Source organism: Mya arenaria, chromosome 12 (genome assembly GCF_026914265.1).
Source record: "Mya arenaria isolate MELC-2E11 chromosome 12, ASM2691426v1".
Classification (NCBI taxonomy): domain Eukaryota; kingdom Metazoa; phylum Mollusca; class Bivalvia; order Myida; family Myidae; genus Mya; species Mya arenaria.
Genome location: NC_069133.1, coordinates 46,239,879 through 46,254,585, shown reverse-complemented (window position 1 = coordinate 46,254,585; position 14,707 = coordinate 46,239,879). Strand labels below are relative to the sequence as shown.

Sequence of the window (14,707 nt, the reverse complement as noted above, 5' to 3'; positions counted from 1 at the left end):
TATATTTACACTGTAAATGTGGTTGCTGGGATACTCCATTCCAATTATATGAATAGTTTCTCCGCTGCATCGCTAACGGTTACGTCTGCCACCCCCTCCCACCCACACACCTCGCTTCTAAATCCGCTGGTGCAAAGGGCATTATCTGTAGCACGATTCGATAATGATATAGGTGATTAAACGTCTGACATGTATATTGCTATATTTAAAACAAACTCGGCAGTATCTGACAAATTTCAACTGTACCTGATTTTAGTTGACCTTGTACTTGTTAGCATGCATTTTGATTTTACAAAATGTTTATTTTCATGAAATCAAAGATATTCAATATGGACTCCTTCATTGAAAATGTATTGATTGCACATAAACAAATATTTTATATTGCATTACCACATTAAATAGCGGTTTTATTAAATATCTGATCAAATATAATCCCCAATCATCCTTATTTATTTTGTGTCTGTCAATGCGCGCGTTTGAAATTTCATGCGCGTAATTTTACATTTATATCGACAATAAAATTGAAAAAAATCTTGCTTTCATTTGAAGTTTCGTAAATAATCAAATTGAAATTACAAGGCTAAGCACACTGTTCATCTCAGTATTTGCAGCAAAATTAAATGGGTAATTCGATATTTTAAATCGACCGGTACATTGCTGTTTCTTAATGACACGGGTCGAACATTTTGTCAAAAAAGTAAAGTACCTTTTTGTTTAAACTTGGTTTACAAGTTGACGAATAACTTTCTCTATACTTATTTGAATGTCTTATCTATCTGTTCAAAATGTTAAACATTCACCGCTTGGATCGAAAATTGCCTGATTTAAAACGAAATTACTCGAGTACATGAATAGCCTACACTTAATGCCTCCTCATTTCATAGACTGTATTGGTAATTTTGACAAAGGCTTTTGCTTGTAATTACAAATTAGGCGTTTCAGATTCAAGTTCATTATAATTCAGTAAGGAATTTGAAATAAATTTTAGTTTATTGCACAATATATATATATATATATATATATATAACTTTTTAATAAAATCCTATTGATTGTTGCCTTGAAATATATGAGAACAGAACAGTATTTTATTATCGTAAAAACATACTTATTCTTGTGGCTTATAAATACATTTAAACAAATCAAACAAGAAGAAAATAAAGTAATAACACATAGTTAAGATGGATCTTATATTGAATATATAATTCTAAACGTTTAACAAAGTAAAGGATCTAAAACGTGTTCATTTTACGTATACTATTGGTGTATAGAGTGTTAAAGCTGCACTCTCACAGATTAAACGTTTTGACAACTTTTTTTTATTTTTTTTTGTTTTGGATCGAGCGAATTTTTGCGAAAATCCAAAGAAACCAGTTATATAAGACTGCTGACAAAATTAGATAGCAGATTTTTATATTATGTTATCCAATATATATTAACAGATACGTGCTAATTATTAAATATTGGTTCAAAGTACAACAGTCCAATAATATTTTATTAAATTTGTTATACCGTAAATCAGTTGATTTAAGCGAGGAAGGCCTTACAACTTGGGCATCTAACGTTAAATGTTTACTTGAGGAGCATGGGTTTTTTGATGCATGGGTTAATCCGGGGAATTATAATGTCAAACTCTTTGCTCAAGTCTTTAAACAACGTTTAATCGATAGTTTTCTACAAAAGTGGCGTGCTGATATTGCCAACAGTGCGAAACTTAATATTCTATACTTGCATCTGCACAGTACGTTTGGTATGGCTGAATATCTTAATTTACTATATAACAAAACTAAAAGAAAATACCTCACTCAATTGCGTGTATCAGCTCACAGGTTACGTATTGAAACTGGCAGGTACGGACAAAACAGACTGCCAAGAAATGAAAGATTATGTTTAGTATGCCATACACAGGAAATTGAGGATGAATTTCATTTTGTTATAAAATATAACTGTTTCGATGACCTAATTAACATTTTTATTAAAAAAAGTATTTTTATGTAAAACCCAGCGTGTTTAAATTTACTCAACTAGTTAGTAGTAATAACAAAACAACTATTGTAAATTTATGTAAATTTTTGGTACAGGCAAATAATAGAAGAAACCTATTAATCAATGATATTGTTTAAGTCGTAACCGTACAATCACTGTCGTGACCACCTATCATCTGCATTTCCATAATGTATCTAAATAACTAGATAAACAGCTTCTTATATCTATTATTATCAATATTGTTATACGTGAACATTCTCCATATTTCTTGAGCTATCTTGAATTGTTATTGATATTGGCTACATTGTAACGATGATCACACGCATGAATATTTTGTTTAATTGTATATATTTGTTTGACGAGATGCTGTGTTGCATAAGTCGAAATAAACTTCTGTTCTGTTCTGTTCTATATTTAAGTTCAAAACTTGATGTTTTATGCAATTTTTCTTAAACCGTTAGAAACGGTTTAATCCATAAAACATTATTTTTCGAACGGAAATATGAAAATCTTAGTTTTTGTCAGCAATCTTATATTATTGGATTGCAGATATTTACACAAAAATTTGCTCAATCCAAAAAAAAAAATGAAAAAAGTTGCTGTGAGAGTGTAACTTTAAGTAAAAATATAGTTGAAAGTATAAAAAAATAATGGTGGAATAAATACTTGACAAAATTATCTCACTCCATCAGAAGTAATGAACGTGCCTTTCTAGCTTCGTACTTGTATTTACTTTAAATAAATAGTCAGATTTTTTTCTGATGACAAAAACTGTTCACATTTAAACATATTAGGTCGTCGTCTATAGGAACGCTTTATGCATTTCTCTCTAATTTACGGATAAAAAGGAAAAATAAAAAAGAAATTCATCGTCAACATCATTTGAAGTGCAAATCTGACATTAACGCAAGTGTGTTTCTTCTCCAATGTGGCCATACCTCATACACTATCTGCAGACATGCAAAGTTTTGAAAGACTCTAAGGTGTCTTGAAATAGTATTTCCTAAGTACGGTTCAATATCAAGTGATCTTTTAACATGTACATATAAAGTTAAAACCCTATTGTCATTCATTTCTTTATTCCATTTTTTGCAAACAAACATCAATTACACGTTGTTTTAACAATGCTATAATAATGGAATAAAAACATCAACAACTTCATCGGCAACATTTTCACAAACTTTTAAAAATCCATACCTAGCTAACATCCTAGCTAACAATTGCTGAACGTTAACAAACCCGTTTAGTGAATTATTTTCAACACCCAAAAGGTTATTCGAAAGCATAACCCTAAGCAAAATGCTATCTGTTTAATACAACTTGAACCAAAGCTTAATTACTCTTATGTATCTATTGGAAATGTACTAAATCTATGTATACATCAATGTTGCTAGCTGATTGTCTTTTACCAAGTATAGTTTTAAAAATTTAAGATATTTTCTAACTGTTAAGGAATACTAAACCCCCATACTTCACAACCATACGAACCAATTGGTGATTTAATAAACATTAAATAATTGTAATGCTACCTTTGGCATGGTATCATGTTGTTTAAGATTACTAAGCAACGCATTCATAGTTTCCAATGCCCTACAATACAAACAATGTGTATTAACTTAATAAGGTTAAAATTACCAGGATTATTTAATATAACTTCAAGAAAATTTAAATTTCTTACAACGTCGACGGTTTCGTTACCATCAATCCATGACTCATTTTTGTCCAAACCACCTCTTTTCTAAATACTACTATTTTTGTTTTAGCAACGTTTAATTTTATGAGCCAGATTGTAAAGTACTCTAGAAGTCAGTTAAACGAGGTTTGTAGATCTTGGGGTGACGTGGCTAGTATACATATATCGGCTGAAATCAGTAAGACATACAGTATTAATGTCAAAGCCACAGTCTATCCTATTTTTTTTAAACGTTACTCTAGACCTTCAATGAAAATATTGCCTGAGAAATTACCATCCCCGGTCTTAAACCTAGAGCGATATCTTAGTATTTGGGTTGTATGCGTAGCACATTGGTAAGCGCACTCGCGCTTCTCGACAAAACGTCGCCGGTTCGATTCCCGGATTATTCAAGGGCTGTTTTTCGGTGTAAATTGCCACTTTAAACTCAAATATTTGTGCCAAATATTTAATGGATAACTATACAATACCGCGGACTTTTAACGAATAACACACATATATATTGTTCGTGTCTCTCTATTTTCTTAAAATGAACCGTTGGGATAACTCATGGATTGTATCGATTATTTTGCTCAACATTCGTATATTGTATATACTAGTAAAGTTAATAAAAAGCGTCCCATCGCCATTCAGATTATGCACCAGTCAATTGTTACCACGGGGCCCCCAGGTCCGGGGGTATACCGGAGATAGCCGGGGAAATGGGCCGTGTTTTTACCTCCCAGGTGGCCCCGCAGTGCCGGGTGAATGCGGTGGTTTTGTCTATGTGCCAAGTATAGCGGGGAATGGGCCTTACCTAGGGTCCCTGGGGTGCGGGGACATTTGGTGGGTTTTTTACCAGTAGTTCGTCCCCGCAGGGCGGGGATTTTGCCCGGGCTTGGTTAACCGAAGGCCAAAGTCCCCGCTATTACCCGGACCTGGGGGGGCGTGGTTACAATTGACTGGTGCATTACATTGTTAAGCAAACATATGCTCTTCTAAACGTGTCATAGCATGAGATTCCGTCTTACCTAACGTCTTACGTACCTTGTTCCTTGATATTCATCGGACGAATACACCAACAAACACAGAAATAAGTGTCGACGAGGTACGCCCGACCTAATTTATGTAGATTGCCAAAATTGCACTCACTAACAAAAAACTTAAACAGTTGACGAAAACAACAAATTTAAATTTAAATAGGCTTTTATGATATAAATTGGAATTAATCAATTTGGATAAGCTACTCAGTATTTAACAGGTGTTTGTAATGTTATATTTGTTCGCAAAATGTTGCTCGTTCGTTATGTTTCATTTTGGTAGATACACAAAAGGAACAAGGTACGTAAGAAGCTTTGGTACATCATGTTATGATACTTTTAAAAGGGAAGCATATGCTAAATGAAAATTGAATGGCAATGGAAAGCTTTAAATTGACTAAAACATACAATATTCGAATGCTGAGCAGAAAAATCGTAACAATCTAGTATTCCCAACGCTTTCTTTGAAGAAAAAAGAGAGACTACGAATTATCATATGTACGTTACACACCAGATGATCACAAAAATCGGCAAACACATTATTTCAACAAGATAACCCTGGAATTGTCAAAACGATGCTAGTTTGAGGCCGAAAATACATCATTTTACATGATTTAAAGAAAGTTTTTCTGTCTCAACCGAGTTAACCCGTTTAATTAGAGCATAATGAATTCCCAGTTTATAGTGTGAATATTCGGCATGTGGAAGTCACGTGATTAGTACAGAGACATATACCGAAGCTATTTTTTAATTAACTGAGATTCACGTGAAAACACCAAATTTAATTTTGGAAATAGTCATAAACATAAATGACAATAAAAATAAAGGTAAATCGTTAAATTGTAAAATTGATTCATGTGTAAAGCTATAGACTCCAGATAAAAACATGATTATTGTAATTTTGTGAACAAAGGCAATAAGTAAAACCAACCTAACTTTGATTGTAATGCCAACAGTGACCTTCACCTTTTTTCCTACTTCTCCAAATACTATCTACAGTTTGCAGTATTCAAAGTTTAATTATTCTTATCTAAAGTAATTGATCCAGAACTGCCCCCCCCAGATGTTTGTAAATTGAACCTAATCCAACCCAGGGTAAGGTCACATAAGCTTCTTTAGTGCGGGGTTTCATACATCACATGGTATTCTTGAGTTATTTTTGTTTTTATTATAATAACCTTGACCTTGATTATTCTATTATTCGTTTACATAGAACTTCACCTTGTTCACATTAACCCCAAATGAAAACCCAAATGTATATATTGAGCTTTGTTTAAGATGTTTCTTATTGAAGTTTTTAAGCAAAAAAGACATCTATCTATTTTAGTACCTGCAATTTGATCTTGACACTTTTGATACAAAAAGCAAGCCCAAGGTATGACTTTATAAAAGCTTGTTGACCTAGTGCCCTTGGTGACCCTAGATGACCGATATTCCGAAATATTCTGACCGAGTGTCTAACAATATTGAATTACAGATCGCATTTTTTATTTGCCATAGCGACATAGTTGTTGACCCTATATGGCCCGATATGACCATTATTTACAATGGTTCTGTTAAATGACCGAAAAATATTCTTACTTGAATATTGAATAGACACTTATGAATTTGTGAAAATAATACGGGCTCAAAACCGAGCGAAGCTCGGACAAGCAATATGAAGACTACATATACGTATACCTGTAGGAGTACTTTATTTCCAAAGTGCTCCTAGTAGGAGTCTAAAATATGTATATGTGATGAAACCAGTTAATTTCGTTTCACAAATCATGTTGAGGGGCTGAATGCCGGACACCTAAATTCCATCTGAGCGTGACGAAACTGCATTAAGTAGTTTTCATCATCGCCAATTTGGTCGTTTCCGTAAAATGTATTTACATGAAAAGTTTCGAGATGCGAAATAGTGAAAAAAAATGTACAGTAAATCCTTACCTTTGTAAAGTTAGAAATATTGTGTTCTAAACAATTACGTTCAAACCTAAGTATCTAGTTCGTGCATTTTTGTAACTAGCGTCCAAAGGACAAGATTTGAACGAACTGAATTCCTACGCAGTGTTTACGAAATAAAGCTGGTTCCATCTTTCCATTTTAGTCAAAACTTGAAGACCTCATATAGCCAATACATATGTACGATCATGTACTAGTAAATACGCATAAGTTAGTGCTCCGCTTCATAGTAAAATCATTTAGTGCTGCAAAAAACACAACGCGAAACTACACAATAAACGTTCGGTGTGACAAGTCAACAAAATCGACGATTGACATTGCCATCATCTGATTAAGGTTATTTTTGTCATGAAATGTTATTTTTGCTGTATACTTTAACTTTTGTTTCTGTATGCATTCACTATATATTGATACATAACTTGTATGTGTCATATACTTCGGATGGATCCTATGATAAAAATTAATCCAACAGCTCTAGCACTTGCGTAACTATCGCACTATTTAGTAAGCTTGTGCACCGCTCGAGCTCGAAAGTGAATGGGTAAAAAAAGTTCGAATGTTTCGAGTATTAAATCGACTTTTGACGATATTAATGTTGCGGATGCATGGCCTTATGGTGAGACTCTTGACTGTCATCTCAAGAGCCATGGGTTCGATTCCCCGCCTCACAGCGCTTCACAGGTTACATACATAAACTTTACATTGTTATTTAATATTTATACTAACGTAATCACTACAATGCTATGGTGGATTTAGAATTTGGCATTAGAGAGGGCGCAACTCGAATGAGTAACATTAAACGTCCCCCTCTGACAATCCATAAAAGAAATGTTTGAAATGTAGCTGAAAATTTCTCTTTTCGCATTATATACCAGTTTCACCGCAGCGTCGCTGCTAGCTGTGCACTCGAAGCCCCCTGAAGCTCGTTTCAATAATTATTTAAATGATAAGAACTCTGACTTGCATACCAATATATGCATAATGTTTCTTGGCCTCATACATGTATGCACCTGCGTTTTCATTCTTTACATATTGTTACTTTTGCTTAAACATTAATTTAATATGAACACTGTGACATCTTCACTAAAGATGTATATTGATTGCACACAATTAATTATTTTGTATTGTATTACCACACTTGCGGTTTTATTAAATTCCTGATCAAAGAAAATCCCCATTTATCCTCGTTTATCTTTCTGTTTGTTCAATACGCGCGTTCGACATTTGGTAATTGTGATTTAAGATTGCTATCGAAAATAGAATAACTAAACAATACTTGCTTTCAATTGAAGTTTCGTAAATGATCACATTTAATGAAGTCCAAACACACTTTTCATTAATTTATTGGAGTATTTAAAGCATAACTTTCGACGTAAATTTGATTATTGGATACTTTTAATCCAACGCAGAACTATATATTATCCATAGAGATCACACTTATAAAAAAGTATAGGACCTTTATGTTTAAGCAGAGTTTACAAGCTGACAATTAATTATTTTTTCACGTAGTTGAATCTGTTATCTGTTTGTTCAAATTCTAAAACATTAACTCTTTGCGTTGAATAGACTAACAAGACATGGACTGTTTTGGTATTTTCAACAAAAGCTTTTTTCATGTACATGTAATTTCAATTTACATAATTAGACAATTATATTTCAGAATTGCGCACAATTAAGATTGATGCATTTTGGTATTAATGTTTATGCATTATCATGTTAACTCATTTGATTAAAACAAAGCAAGTATCTGATAAGATAAAAGATATATTCGCAATAATTTGACGCTTTTAAAATGAAGCTATAAGTAAAAGAAACATATATAAAGGCTAATATTTTTTATCTATACACAGACCATATGCTTATTAACTTTTTATCAACGTATATTGTGAGTCTTAAAAAATTATTGCACACTGTATATAGCCGTTTGATAAAGTCTTTGCGGTTTTGATGTTCATGTAAATCTGTAGGCAATTATTGGTTGTCTGCTTAGCACAATGGTTAACGCACTCGCTTCTCACCAAAACGTCGCCGGTTCTGTTCCTTGATTATTGGCTGATTTTGGTTTTTAACTTAAACTCTAAACGTAAATATTTGAGCCAAATATGCAATAACTAACCATTACCGTGGACATTTAAAGGGACTAGATACCAGATGATACAATGCAAGAAAAAAAAGAGAAAATTGTCAAAAACTGGCTTAGATGAAATTGACATCGCAACGAATCTTACTTACTGATGTATCACATGTACGACACATGTATCTTTCGCAGCTTTTGCGTATATTTCCAATTCGAATTTTACCGGGATTGTCTACAATGTAAGTCTCAGTTAATTTAAAAATAGTATTGGTATATGTATCTGTACTAATAAAGAGACCTTCACAGGCTAAATATTCTCACTATAAACTGGGATATCATAATGCGAACAAACATAACATTACAAACACCAGGTAAATAGTTAAAAGCTTATCAAAATAAATTACATTCAATTCATAACATAAAAGCCAATTTAAATTTAAATTAGTTGTTTTCGTCAACTGTTTGAGTTTTTTGTTAGAGTGCCATTTTGGCAATCTACATAAATTAGAGCGGGCGTACCTCGTCGGCACCTATTTATGTGTTAGTTGGTGTATTCGCCAGAATCGAACTTCATGTACGTTAAATTAATGAATTAAAATTTGATTCTTTGATTGTGATTGGATATAACAAAAATACAAACTCCAAGTATTTACTACATTTTACTACTGACTCTAGTTTAACAAGTAAGTCTTGTTGGAAAAAATAGATTGTCTAAAATATATTCTATGAAACTATTTTTAGTGCATTCGTCAAAATCGATAAACGCAGAATTAATGAACAAAATCCTCGATTGCCAATGAACAACAAAAGTACAATCACCATAACATGTTTATGACTATACTTAACACATTAAAAAAGCGCTATTATTTAATTTTCAGTTAAGTTATTGTTCTGAACATCAGCTTAGTATCATTGTCAGAGTGAACTCTGTCTCTGGTACAAAAAACAGTTTGGTAGCCCTGACAGCAGACATCACGAAATAACGAAATAAAGTTGACTCCATCAAAGTTATAATATGAAACCTTCATTCAGCCGGTAAATCTGAAATTCCATGCACTATCAATACTTCAGTGCTCTGCTTAATGGTAAAATCATTCAATGCTGCAAGAGTAAAACGAAACCACGTTGACATTGCATTCAACGGAGTCAGGTGTCTTTGTCATAAAATGATATTTTGGTTGTTCACTTTGTCGAAACGCGAATAGTATGTGCCATATACTTCGGATAAACCGATCGAGATTAATCTGACAGTAATACCAATTGTGTATACTATTAAGTGAGTCTGTGCAACGCTCGAGATCGAAAGTGGCGGGTGAATGGGTGAAAACATTCCGAATACTAAGTATTAAGCTAATGCTTCGATTTTGACAATATAAGTGAAGCAGACCCGTAGTCTGGTGGAAAGACACCTGACTGCCAACCCAAGAGTCATGAGGTCGATCCTCCGCCTCACCACTAAAATACTTACCGTCTTCCGGGTAGTAGGATAATGCATTTTATAATGTGAGAGTGCAATACCATGGCACACGTTTAAAAACTATGCTTACGTCTTGAGACTTAGACTCAGAAATACTAGCGTTTCAAAATAATAAAACTCATTTTTTTTTATCGTATTTAGATAAAACTGGGTTAATTCTCCTCATTCTCCCCGTCTCTGTTAACATGAACTTAAAATTACATTGCGATCTTATATTTATACTAACGTAATCTTTACAATGCAGTGCTTGGCCTAGAATTTGGCATTAGAGGAGGCGCAAATCGGATGAATAACTTTAAACGCCCGCCCCTCCGCAAGATTCCCCTAAAATGTTTTAAATGTGGGTTTTGTTGTGGGAGGGTGCAACTCCCCGAGGCAAAGTTGGGCTATTTGCAATCTGAAAATGGACATGCTGGAGTACTAGTACTCTATATTCGTATTGCGCTCTCCGACCCCCCCCCCCCAAAAAAAAAAAAAATCAAAAAAAATCATGTTTCTACAATTATATTAATAAGTGGTTAAAACTATGACAATGTATATTAAATTGTTGTATGAATAATGTATCTTGGGCTCATACATGCACTTGCGTTTTTATTTTTACATATTGTTAGTTTTGCTAAAATCAAAATAAACTGAATATGAACATCGTGACCCCTTCACTGAAGACGTATTGATTACATAATAATAAATAATTTGTATTGTATAACCACACTGGCGTTTTTGATAAATTCCAGATCAAAGAAAATCCCTATTAATCCTCGTTTATCTGTGTGTTTGTTCAATACGCGCGTTCGACATTTGATAAGTGTGATATATGATCTGTATTGAAAATAAACAAAAAATAAATAAACAAAAATACCTGCTTTCATTTGTTGTGTCGTAAATAATCACATTTCATGAAGTTCAAACACACTCTTCATCTATTAAAGTAATTTGTAGCAAAAGTTTTGACATAAGTTTGATTATTCGATACTTTAAATCCGTCGGAACATTATTTCTTATTTACACGGATCACACTCAAAAAAATATAGAACCTTTCTGTTTAAACAGAGTTTACAAGCTGACAATTAAATCTATTTTCACGTAGCTGAATCTCTTATCTGTTTGTTCAAATTCTAAAACATTCACTGTTGGATCGAAAATGTGAAATTACTTAAGGCCTTGAGTCGACTAACGATTCATCGACTGTATTGGTATTTTCAACAAAAGCTATTGCGTGTTATGTCAAAATATACAATTAGATAATTATATTTCAATATCAGTTCATATCATTTCGGTGAGTTAAAATATATAAATTTGAGAAGTTTTCTTTTTTTCTGTAATATTAAAGTGACACTCGTATTTAAATTCAGTACATACAGATGAATAACAAGCATCAATTTTGAGTGATAAACCTTTTGCTTCTTACTAAATAATGCATTTATGGAAAATATTAATTACTGATAACAAGATTGTAACCGTGTATTTCAAAATTGAAAACACACAAAAAAATAAATTAAATGATTGGAGAGTCCTTTCAGATTTACAGTGATCAACTATCGTCTCATTAGGTAGAAATTACGTGTTATTTCTGCACCTTTCTTTCAAATTAAACACGGTATCCATCACAAGAACTATTGTTTTCGATATTTACTCATCCTTTTCGTTAAAAAATGTATTAATTGTGGTACATCTTTCATGTTCAAAACACTTGACTTATATGATTTAAACAAACAAAGTATATATAAGCGATAATTTGGCGCTTTTCTACCTGGAGAATATTGGCCACGTAGCTATTATATTTTTTATCTAAAGGCAAATCTTTTTTAATCTTCAAAAAAACAAAAACGTTTGCTATTTTTTGACAGATATTCCCAAATATTCTAACCGAGTTTCACGACGACTGGATAAACCCTATTGAATTCATGAACGCACCTTTTTATCTTGATTTGACAAAGTGACATATAGTTTTTGAGCTGATATCACTCTTTATGAACCATATTTACAATGGTCTTGAGTTTCCTGCTGAATAATATTCTGACTGAGTTTCGTGAAGATTGGATGAACAATTATGAATTTGTGAAAATAATGCGAGTGAAGCTCGGTCGTGCAATATTAAAGCATATATACGTTTACCTATAGGACTACTTTATATATAAAGCGCTCCTGGTAGGAGCCTGAAAAAGATGTTAATGTGTTGGAACCAGATATTTTTGTTTCAAAAATCAGATACAGCGCTCTAACACCGGACGACGAAATTTCATTAGGGCGTGACGAAACTGTGTTCGATTGTTTTCATCATCGCCAATTTCCGGCGAAAATTTACGTTAAATGCAATTAGATAGAACATTAATTTACGTGATGCGAAAAAGTGTAAAAAACGTACTGTGTATGCTTACCTTTATAAAGTTATAAATATAATTTCTATACAATTACGTTTGAACCTAATAATTTAAGTAGTCAGTTTTGCATCTCTGTGAATAGTGTCTAAACGGACTTAATTTAAATGAACTATAAGCATGGTTAACGAAATAAAGCTGACGCCAACAAAGTTATAATATGAAACCTTCATTCAGCCGGTACATGTGTAATTCCATGCACTATTAATAACTCAGTGCTCCGCTTTATGGTAAAATGAAATTCAATGCTGCAAAAGAAAAACGAAACCACGGAAAATGGATGACAAGTCAATAAAATCGACAATTGACATTGCATTCAACGGAGTCAGGTGTCTTTGCCATAAAATGATATTTTGGTTGTTCATTTTGTTGAAACGTGAATAGTATGTGCCATATACTTCGGATAAACCGATACAGATTAATCTGACAGTAATACCAATAGTGTAATACTTTTGAGTGAGTCTGCGCAAGGCTCGAGATCGAGAGTGACGGAGATAATTGGTGAAAACGTTCCGAATACTAAGTATTAAGCTAATGCTTCGATTTTGACATTATAAGTGAAGCAGACCTATAACCTGGTAGAAAGACACCTGACTGCCAACCCGAGAGTCATGGGGTCGATCCCCCGCCTCACCACTAAAATACTTACCGTCTTTCGGGTAGGAGGTTAATATGTGAGAGTGTTATACCTTGGCACACGTTAAAAAAAATGGACCACATTCACTTACGTCTTGAGACTTAGACTCAGAAATACTAGCGTTTCAAAATAATGTAACCCGCTTTTCTATCGTATTTTAGATAAAACTGGGTTAATGGTAAAACCTCATTCTTCCCGTCTCTGTTTACATGAACTTTAAATTACATTGTGATCAGATATTTAAACTAACGTAATCTTTACAATGCAGTGTTGGGGCTAGAATTTGGCATTAGAGGAGGCGCAAAACGGATGAGTAACTTAAAACGCCTGCCCCTTCGAAAGAATCCCCCTAAAATGTTTTAAATGTGGGTTTTGTTGTTGGTGGGTGCTCCCCAAAGTTTAGCTATTTTCAATCTGAAAATGGACATGCTAGAGTACTATATTCGTATTGCGCTCTCCGACCCCCCCCAACGAAGCTTGTTACACCTTTATTACTCAGTGGATTAAAACTCTGACAATGTATATTAAATTGTTGTAAGAATAATGTATCTTGGGCTCATACATGCAAGCACTTGCGTTTTTATTTTTACATATTGTAAGTTTTGCTGAAATCAAAATAAATTTAATATGAACATCGTGACCTATTCACTGAAGACGTATTGATTGCACACAAATAAATTGTTTGTGTTGTATCAACTCACTGGCGTATTTAATAAATTCCAGATTAAAGAAAATCCCTATTTATCCTTGTTTATCTGTGTGTTTGTTCAATACGCGCGTTCGACATTTGATAAGTGTGATATAAGATCTATATTGAAAATAAACTTAAAAAAATAAAATTAAAATACCTGCTTTCATTTGTTGTTTGGTAAATAATCACATTTAATGAATTTCAAACACACTTTTCATTTACAGAAGTATTTGTAGCAAAACTGTTGACATAAATTTGATTATTCGAGACTTTAAATCCGTCGGAACATTATTTCTTATTGACACGAATCACACTAAAAACTGTATAGATCCTTTTTGTTTAAACAGAGTTTACAAGCTGACAATTAAATCTATTTTCACGTAGTTGAATCTCTTATCTGTTTGTTCAAATTCTAAAACATTCACTGTTGGATCGAAAATGTGAAATTACTTAAGGCCTTGAGTCGACTAACGATTCATAGACTGTATTGGTATTTGCAACAAAAGCTATTGCGTGTTATGTCAAATTATACAATTAGATAATTATATTTCAATTCAAGTTCATATCATTTCGGTGAGTAAAAATAGATAAATTTGAGAAGTTTTCTTTTTTTCTGTAATATTAAAGTGACACTCGTATTTAAATTCCGTACATACACATGTTTAACAAACATCAATTTTGAGTGATAAACCTCCTATTAAATAATGCATTTATGGAAAATATTAATTCATGATAACAATTTTGTAACCGTGTATGTAAACGCTGAAATGAATGGTGATTCCTTATACATTTTCAGTGACCAACT

General features: G+C 33.0%; 1 protein-coding gene across 3 annotated transcripts in view; it reads right to left on the bottom strand.

Moving 5' to 3' along the window:
• The window catches only part of LOC128211948 (uncharacterized), an 89,580-nt gene extending 75,282 nt beyond the window's left edge, over positions 1-14,298 (bottom strand). The window contains exons 1-2 of one of the 3 annotated variants that reach the window (XM_052917109.1): positions 11,056-11,337; positions 1,798-1,863 (exon numbers count right to left, since the gene is read on the bottom strand). Coding sequence is in view for 2 of the 3 variants with exons in the window: in XM_052917108.1 (XP_052773068.1) it covers positions 14,060-14,069 (10 nt within the window). In the remaining variant the exon portion in view is untranslated. Of the gene's footprint in view, positions 1-1,797; positions 1,864-11,055; positions 11,338-14,059 lie in introns of those variants that run through there. The other 2 variants (XM_052917108.1, XM_052917107.1) reach the window with 2 other exon arrangements.
• Between the last annotated feature and the right edge of the window lie 409 nt (positions 14,299-14,707).